Source organism: Pygoscelis adeliae, unplaced genomic scaffold (assembly GCF_000699105.1).
Source record: "Pygoscelis adeliae isolate BGI_AS28 unplaced genomic scaffold, ASM69910v1 Scaffold245, whole genome shotgun sequence".
NCBI lineage: Eukaryota > Metazoa > Chordata > Aves > Sphenisciformes > Spheniscidae > Pygoscelis > Pygoscelis adeliae.
This window is the reverse complement of record NW_008824766.1, coordinates 19,476-28,520: the sequence shown is the minus strand read 5'-3', so window position 1 is coordinate 28,520 and position 9,045 is coordinate 19,476. Positions and strand designations below refer to the sequence as shown.

Sequence of the window (9,045 nt, the reverse complement as noted above, 5' to 3'; positions counted from 1 at the left end):
GTCTGGCCCCTGGCTGCTGTCAGCCAGCCTCTGCTCCTGCCTGCCTCAGCGTCCATTGCTTTTTTCCAAGCCGCAGCGTAGCGCTTGCTGAGTCCAAGCCCTGGTGAGGACGCTAGCTAAAAGTGCAGCTAAAAGGCCACATGGGGAGGGCGGGAAGGCAGCAGCTTCACTGTGCCCTGCTGCTCCTCAGCACCCGAAGCCATACCAGCTTCGCGGGCTGTCCCAGTCCTCGTTCATCCTCCTGACTCTCCAATGTCCCGTGCAGAGTCTCAGTGTGAGCCCCACATGGGAATAAGGTTTTCCTGTTAGGTGCAGTGAGACCACCACGTTAAGCTATTTGTTGCAGATGTTGGCTCCCTCCTTGTGTCCTGAGCCACAGACCCCGTTCTGCTGCAGAAGAGGTGACCTGGCTTAACTCAGGGTGCAGGTGCCAGCACCTTCACTGTCCTCAGCCCTTTCCCTCTGACCCTGGCAGGCTCTCACATGCTCTGGATTAGCCCAGCTGTGACCTGTCCCTTCTGGAAGCTGCTTTCCTCTCTTGCCCTCCCTGGGGACTAAATCTCGATGTTTGAAACAAACCTGTCTAGGAGTTAGCACAGAGCAGCCCCACACTGTTCATCCCTTTCATGCTTGCAGGGCTGCTGCAACAGGGTGCGTGTGGGGAGCAGCTCTGTGACCCCTGGGTGATCCAGAGCTGGGAAGGACCCTCCATCCCTGCAGGGTGTTTTGGCATCAACTTACAGGGCAGGGAGCCTTTCTGGGCCACCATGGTTCGTTAACCTGAGCTGAAACGAACTGACCCATCAGGTCCTGGAGCTTCTCTTCCCCCTGGATACAGGGCAGTGTCCAACCTCATCTGCGTTATCTGCTCCTTGGAAGCACAAACTGCAGCCATGTCTCGCAAAGTCAATGCCTGCCTTTGGGCGATTGAGCAAGACAAGTAGCTTTTCAACTCTGAATATCTGTGGTCACATCCTGCGCACCCTGTCACGGGTGCAAAGCTCCCGGGTGCTTCCTGATAAGATTTTCCTGCCCATGCGGTCAATCCAACCATGTGCTGGGTACCTCCTCTTGATGGGGGCTGTCTTGGATGCTGTCTGGGGGCTGGGGCTCCAGGTGTGGACACATTAAAGGGAGAGAGGATGGGATTTTGCAGAGCAAAGTGGGAAAGTATGTGCTGTTAGTTTTCCTTAGGGTGTAAAAGCATCCCTGGTAGGAGAGCGCTCAGGTATTAGCTTCAGTGCTACTTGCAACATCAGAACAAGGATATCTCCAGGAAAATTTAAAAGCCCCAAGCCCCAAAATGGTAAAACAAAGTACAGAACTTAATGATCAGGTGGAAATTGCATCCAGCCCAAAGTGTCACTGGAGGTAAGAGGTAAAGGCTTCACACGCTAGTGCGCAACAGGAGCAAGAACGACAGGGGCTGCTTGAGCAGCTCGCTTACGGTGTTCATCTCTAGGACATGAGATAAGCATGTTGCACCTGTGACAAAGAAGAGATGCTATTCACAGGCGTTTATTGATTTGTCTTTAAAAATGGGTTTGCACCTCACTCTGTAGAGGCCACATTTCGAGGGAGGTACAGGAACTCCATGGCCAGCCTTTGCCCACATGTGCATCTGTGTAACTGGTGCTAGCGCTGGAAATGTCTCCCTTTTTTAATTTGCACCAAAGCCCGCGGGAAGGAGAGGTGCTGCATTTCGCAGCCCGCGCTCTTTGCTGTGCATTGCTGTGAGCTGACTTGGGCAGAAGGGGCTTCCCAGGTATGAGTGTGGGCCAGCCCAACCTTGCACGTGTCCTCAGACCTCCATTCCCCACGTGCTGTCTGCAAGCGCGGCAGCTGGGTGAGAGCTGGTGGGTCCACCCACACCCAGGAGATGGGGATAGCTGTGCCATAACTCGCTGGGTGCTGCTCCCTGCCCTGCCTCTCACCCCTGGGTGCTGCACAGCCGGGGTGCCCAGCACCCTTGGGCCATGCTGTCCCGCAGCCCCCCAGTGCCGGTGGCCATAGAGGGACCGATGTTGCCATCTGCTGGCTCAGCTGCACAGGAGCAGCAAGAGCTTGGCTGAGCCCTCTTGGAAGTCGCCCATCACGAGCATGTAGGGACCCCGCTCCCTTGGCGGGCTGCGGGCGCATTGCCCACCCCCTGACCCAGCCCTTGGCCTTCTGTTAGCGTCTGCCCATTGGCAGGTGCTTCGGGGGTCAGGATGGGTGGCCCATTCCCACTTAGGCTGTGCTGCTCCCCACCCCTTCCCGCACTGCCCATGCGAGAGGGTGTCCCTCCTGCCCTCCCTGCGGGGTCTGAAGTATTGACCTCTGGCACAACACACTCTGGTAGAACCCACGAGGCTCTTATTAAGGGAGCTCCTTCCCATTAAAGACAGACATTTCCACCACTGATTATCACCATCAGGTGCTTATTCCTCCTTTGGGCTTGTCTTTATTTCCTTTCTCTTTCGAGTTCTTGGCAAGTACTCCCAGGCTGGGAACGTATCGCTGCTGTAGCAGGTACCCTGGAGCACAGCACCCTGCACATCTCACCTGGCCAGTCCCCCCAGCGATGGCCAGGGTCGGGAGCTGCAGGACCACCAGCTCCAGCCCGGGCTCCCCCACTAGCCCTGCAAAATCACTGCTTTGCCTGCAGTAGTGATGGGGCTGAGCCAGCGTAACCAGTGACAGCTCACTCGGGCATTGCTCAGAGGATGAGGTTACTTCTGTAAATTTATTATCTTTTTTGGCAATTAGCACCAGTTAGGAGCCCTGGGAATACATGCAGCAAATAGCAGGAAGCCCAGTTAAGCACATCTCTCTGCCACAGTTAAAGAAGTCTCCTGTGGCACAGCCCTACAGCTGGTAGCACAATTCATAAATGCTCATCCAAAGATGATCTCTAGCACTGGGATTGCTTTTCTTTGCAGTGTGTAGCCCTGGAGATTTCCATTCAATGCATGTACATTCAGAGGCAGAAGTGGGGGGGCTCACCTCGGCCTGGAGTACCCCCAGCAGTCTGCAGGTCGCATGGAGGAGCCCCCAGAGTCCTTGCATCACCTAAATGCTGAACGCAGCCCCACGGCGAGCTGCACTGGTGGCTTGCCCTGCCTGGTGGCCACGCTGCACCTTGTTCTGGGTGGAAGCCCAGCGCGAAGGCCAGGCTCGGTGGCTGGGCTTGACCACACATGTCGAGCTCAGGATGGGGGAGCAAGGGAGACGCTGTTTTCTCTGGCCCGGGAAGACAGCGATGTGTGTTTGTTTTCCATGCTATCTCTCACACAGTGTTTGTTTTGCTTCTTGAGCGTTTCAGGAGATAAAATGACCTAAAGGGAGATTATTTTATCCTAATTTAAGCTGTCAATTTATCACTGACTTCTGCTTGTCTGCGCCAGCAGGATGGCTCGCTCAGAGTCCCTGGGGAAACCTCAGCTAGAAAGTGAGAATTTGGGGGGGGATTTTCTGCAGTCTCACATCTAATCTTTGCTTATAACAGCAACTGCAAGCTGCTCCCCTGTCCCCCCGTGTTGTATTAGTTCCCATCACTATGGACTGGCTTCGCTTCCCAGGGGACTCCCCTCTCTAACTGGGGCCCGGGGTTGTTTTTCTCATGCTGCAGGCTGGTGGAAGAGTTCATGCTGCTTGCGAACATGGCTGTGGCCCATCAGATCTACCGCTCCTTCCCCGAGCAGGCCCTGCTTCGCCGCCACCCCCCACCCCAGACCAAGCTGCTGAAAGACCTCATGGAGTTTTGCAACCAAGTTGGCCTTGACATCGACTTCAGCAGCGCAGGGACCCTGCACGTGAGTGTATTGGCCCAGCAGGGGCCATGGGGGCAAAGGGTGGGCAGCTACGTGATGGCATGTTTGTGGCAGCGTGTGGTTTATTCCCTGTCCCCCTCTGCCCAAGCAGAGCTGACAACTATCCCATGCCAAAACAAAACACCTTCCTCACTCACTCTTGACACCACCAGCTGCTGGGCAAGGGTGGCTCAGCCTGTCCCGGTCAGCCGATGTGCACAGAGCTTAGAGCAGGGTGAGGAGGACCTTGCAGGTGACCCCAGTGCTGCCCTCTCTGCAGTGGGAAGAATGTTTCAGTGCAGGGGCACTCACTGGGACACCCACATTTTTTTTCTCTGCCTTCTCGGCAGGTCCTGGGCAGGGTACTTGCTCTGTACCGCAGGAAAAGTAGCTCTGCAAGGGGGTGTTTCTGTCTGGGCTGCTGAAGGTCTCAGGGAGGGCAGCGTGGGGAGCGAGGACTGGGAAGGACTGGAGAGCGTTGCTGGGAAAGGTCAGATGCAGCCAGCGCGGGAGGTATCAGACCGATCCTCCACTAAGCATGTCCGGAGGCTGAACTCCAGCTGAACAGCACAGCACAAGTTCCAGGATTTTCTTTACTCGCCGCAACTGGACTGTGGCTAATCCTCTGTTAATTCCATCCCCGCTGGCCTCCCGCACACCCCTCCGTCGGCTGGGACTGCTTTCCCCGCTTGCTGGCTGCACTGAGGCTATGTCAGCAGACGTGGGGCTGCGCGCTCAGCTCCTCTTCTGCACTTTGAACCCTCCAGCCCTTCCTCGCCGCTAGCCCCAGGCAGTGACCTCCCGTATCAACATCTCCCCAGAGTCCCATTAGTCCATGCACTGAAGCTCTCAGTAGCTGGATGGGAGCCAGGCATGTCTGGGGACAGAGCCAGCGGTCCCCGTGCCCTGGGTGCTCCCTGCCACTGACCCCAGGGGGTCGGTGAGCTCTCAGAAGGACTGTGTGTGCAGTCCTGTTGGGGCTGCTGGGACCAGAGCAAAACCCAATTTCACATGTGCTTTTTGGTTTACGAGGAGGTTTGCAGGGAAGGGAGGATTTTGACTCTGACGAGCTGCTGTTTGCCCCAGTAAGGTCTGTCGGGGTCCCCCTACCACCATGGCTTGCCAACACTGAATGCTCTCTCTCTTTTCTCCTCCAGAAAAGCTTAAATGAAACGTTTGGTGCTGACAAATACTCCGAAGCCAGGAAAGAAGTGCTGACCAACATGTTCTCCAGGCCCATGCAGGTGAGAACACCACTGTGCTGTCAGACACGTCTGGCTGTAGCTGTCTGCTGTGGCTCCATCTTCAACCCTCGCCCCTTCTACGTTACCGTAGCTGGTTGTTATGTAGAGGGAGAGTGAATGGACACTGAACATGGTGCTGCAGGGCTGCCAGCAGGTAGCTTCCCCCCAGTGCCTGCAGCCCCATGCAGCTGGCAGTGGGGATATACCCTGGGCAACAGAGCTTCACTGGATGGCAGGGTCTGGCTAAGCCTTTCCTCGTCCCCCTGTTATTGCTGGTTGGGATGTTTCACCCTTGAGGTTGCATACAGGATGTTAGCAGACTAGCAAAGACCCAGCCTGCTCCATGAAGAGCTGGTGTCAGGCTCATGGCTTATGTTTGTGCCATTTCCTCATGTCATGGTATCCAAACTGGTCCAAAGAAGGAATCAAGAGTGAGGATGATGTAGGGTTATAGAACTGGCCATAAGCACAGTCTGGTACCCAGACACATGCTCTTAGAAGCAGGGAAGCTCTGGAAAGCCTTTGGTCTCCCCCCAGACCAAGAGACCTTCTGTGAAGGTGTCTGTGATGGAGGCTTGTGCTGCTCACACTGATTGTCGTGTTTGGTGCATCTGCAGCTCAGGACGCTTACTTGGGTGCTTATCACCATCAAAAAAAGTTTTTGTGAGGCATCTGCCTTTCTGTTTGCAGCTGGGCATAGCACAGCCACTTCTGGGGGAAGTCCTACCCCACAAGGAGAAGGGGCATGTTCCTGAAATGGTCTCTCTACTGTGGCCTGCTTATTGCTGCAGGAATGAATCATCTTCCCAACATCACTCATTTCACTGCCACTCTTCTAATTAGCTTATTTGCTCCATTTACTCATTAGCAGTTGCCTGAAGCCCTGCTGTACTTCGGTGACTTAATGCTTGCTTGCAAGTGGGATTGGGGACTGAAGCCGTGCAGTAAATCACCCACTCACGTATGTGTCCATCTCAGGAGTGCTGCTTTGTAAAGTGCAGGGAGTGTCTTCTGGAGCTGGCTGTGTTGTCCCAGATCCTGTGTCCTGCTTTGACTTGTCCTGGTTCCTTCAGTGACATCTCCCTTTTCTGGTGGAAGGTACTAACAGGTGAACGCACTGGTGACATACATTCCCTGGCATCCCTCTCTGGTCCTGCTGACTGTGGTGCAAGCCTGGGCTTTGCCAGCAGCAGCACTTGGAGCAAGCCTGGCTGTGGGCCAGGAGGGATGAGCAAGGAGAAGGCAACTTGGTTCTGCCCTGGCACCAAGGAGGAGATGAGCTTTTTGGGACCCACTGACTTGCTGAAATTTTGCCTCTGTGCTCACCTGAGGCTGTGGTCTGAGAAGTGATGGGTGTCCTTTGAGATACCTCCCAGTGGCTCTTGTTAAGCTTTAGCCCTGTGAATGTGTTAGATCTGTACGCAAAAGAGGTATTAAGGTTTTGGGGATGAAGTCTTCTGCGGAGTAGATACCAGACAGAGAGTTTGGGGAAGAAGAAGGAGGAACTTTTAAAGGAGATACTCCACGAGACATGATTTTGGCAGGAACTAGACTCATTTCATCATCAGAAGACCAAGGTGCCTGTGTGTTCAGGTGTGCTGTGCAGTCCACTCGGGCCTGGCAAACCAGCTGTCTGGCACACCCCCATAATAGGCAAAACCCAGTTTATAGCTGAGCCCATCAGCCCTGCAGGGCAGCCTGTGTCTGCATGGCGAGCAGCCTTCCCATCTGCTGGCATTCCCATCTGCTGGTGTTCCCTGGCAGGATGGTATTGCCGCGCGTGATGGGGTGCTCTCATTATTGGAACTGGTGCATGAGCCAGAAGAAGCAGAAATCTGTCTTGATCCTGAGGTGAGCTTATGCAGTTGGCCATTTGCTGAACTGTTGTCTAGCTTGTAAATGGATCTTCAGACTTGCCCAAAGCCATCGGCCAGGTGAGCAGACGCTCTCCTCCTGTCTTTAGGGCCGCTTTCCAGTATGATCCAGGATGTGCTCGCGGTGGTGGATCCATATGACCTCCAGTCCATAAGGAAGGACCACGGTGCTGCGGGGGCGAGAGGCATCAGTGTTGCTCTCTGTGGTGTCTGGTCCCTGACCACACTCGCTGCAGGGAGGACTCATAGCTCCCCAAAATCCTGAGCTGTTCAGATTCCCACCGTTGTTCCTGCTGCTAAATGCAGAGGACGGGTAGTGCAAAGCCGTGTCAGTGCCCCTCGGAAAGGGCAGACGGCTACTAAGCGGAAGGAGCTTTCCCTGGGAGGAGGATTTTTTGCTGTCTGCCACCAGTATTAGAGCAGATGGAAGAATGGCCCCATCCTGCCCGTGTCCCTGGATGTTGTGGTCCCTCATGGGAGAGAGGACAGATCTGAGTGTTGGCAGCTGCGGAGCACAGCCATGCAGGGGCCCATGCCGGTGTCGACGGCTGGGCCATCGCTCTGACAGATGGCGTGGCGAGACCGTCTGGTCAGGGCACTGAGGAGTCACCCATATCACTGCACATATCTCAGCTCCCAGTGATAAAGCTGGTGTTTCAGGGACAAGGCTGCAGTTAAATTAGCCAAAACAAGCTGCCCACAGGTCGTGGGCACGACCACCCATGGTCGCGCCACACCTGCATCTTCCATCTTCGCTGCGTGCTGGTGGTCAAGACATCAGCCTCTTGGAGGAGGAAGGAGATGGGAAGCAACTGGTAATGTGCGTGTCTGGGGGAGCACCTGGATTGCCATGCCAGGAGCCTTGTAACAGATGAAGGAGCAGTGACATACCATTTTTCAGGGGCTCAGTCACTCGGGGATTCAATCTGTCCATGAGAGCAAAGCCGCCCCTGGTTGGCTGGGGCTGATTTATTTCCAGGCTCCTTGTAGTTCTCCAGGGATTGTGGCAAACCCTGGGGATTTGAGACCACTTGTGAGTCAAATCTGTTAATGGGAAAACATCTGCTTTATGCCAGGCTGATGTCACTGGGTAGCGCTGTCATGGTGGCGAGGAAGGGTATCAGATACGTGTCAGACTGGCCTCCCTGCAGTGTGTAACCTTAACACAGCCCAGAGGAGTATTTTTACTATGATACCCAAGCTGATGCCAACCTCAGTGAGGGTCATGAGGTGCCAAAAGGGTGTCAAAAATGGTGCTGGACCCAGCAGCGACGGGGTTCAGCCAGCACATCCATCAGGAAGAAGTGCCCCAGACAACAGCAAGCAGCGCGGGACCTTCAGCATCTTTTCTAACTTTAAACAAAGCAAGGGTTGTCCTGCACTGCTGGGCATAGGGAAGGGATGAGACCTTCCCAGGGGCTGTCTCGTAGCAGGGATTTTGGCCCGTGCTCTGCTCTCTACGTACCTGGCATTGCAGGGACCTTCCTCCCTTCTGCCCAGGAGCCTGGCATGAGTGCCTATAAATCCCCTGTAATTTCATGCTGTCTGTCTGCACAAGGGCACTCGTCTGCTCCCGCAGCAGCCTCCACCGCTCAGCGTGTCTCCCTGCCCGACCACGCAGAGCCTTGTTCGGTGGGAGCCGAGCTAATTGAGTGGAGACTGTACTTCATGGAGTCCATCAGAAACAATTTAATTCTGGGTTGTGGAAATTGGCAGCCGCCACAGCTCCTATCCCAGCTCCTGGGTCTCATAATAAGGCCGGGACCGATGCTGCTTTTTTTAACCTGCTCTATTTACTTGCCCGGATCAGTGTGTTGCTGCTCAGCAGGAGCTGGCTGTGCCGCTGGGCTGGAGAGCGGAGGATACAGCTGCCCAAACTGTGGATCCCAGGACAGCTCTGTAATCAGAGCTGGCTACTCCTGTTTTTTTTAAATCACTTGCTCTTATTTTTAAACGGGTTCATTCAATCGCCACTGTGCCGTGACCCCACTGCAACCCCCCTGACCCGCACAGCCTCCCCTCCCCGCCTGGGCTCAGCCCTGTTGTTTTCCCAGCCCCGAGGGCTGGTGTTTCACAGATGTAAAAATAAAAGCTGTAACGTGTGGGATAACAGGGGCGGTGCAGCCAGGAGAGGTT

At 54.9% G+C, this 9,045-nt stretch overlaps 1 protein-coding gene across 1 annotated transcript in view; it reads left to right on the top strand.

The window, feature by feature from the left end:
* Positions 1-9,045, top strand: part of DIS3L2 (DIS3 like 3'-5' exoribonuclease 2) — a 196,733-nt gene that overhangs the window by 181,567 nt on the left and 6,121 nt on the right. Inside the window, 2 exon segments of the mRNA XM_009323570.1 lie at positions 3,611-3,794; positions 4,949-5,035. Of these exon segments, the coding sequence (XP_009321845.1) occupies positions 3,611-3,794; positions 4,949-5,035 (271 nt within the window).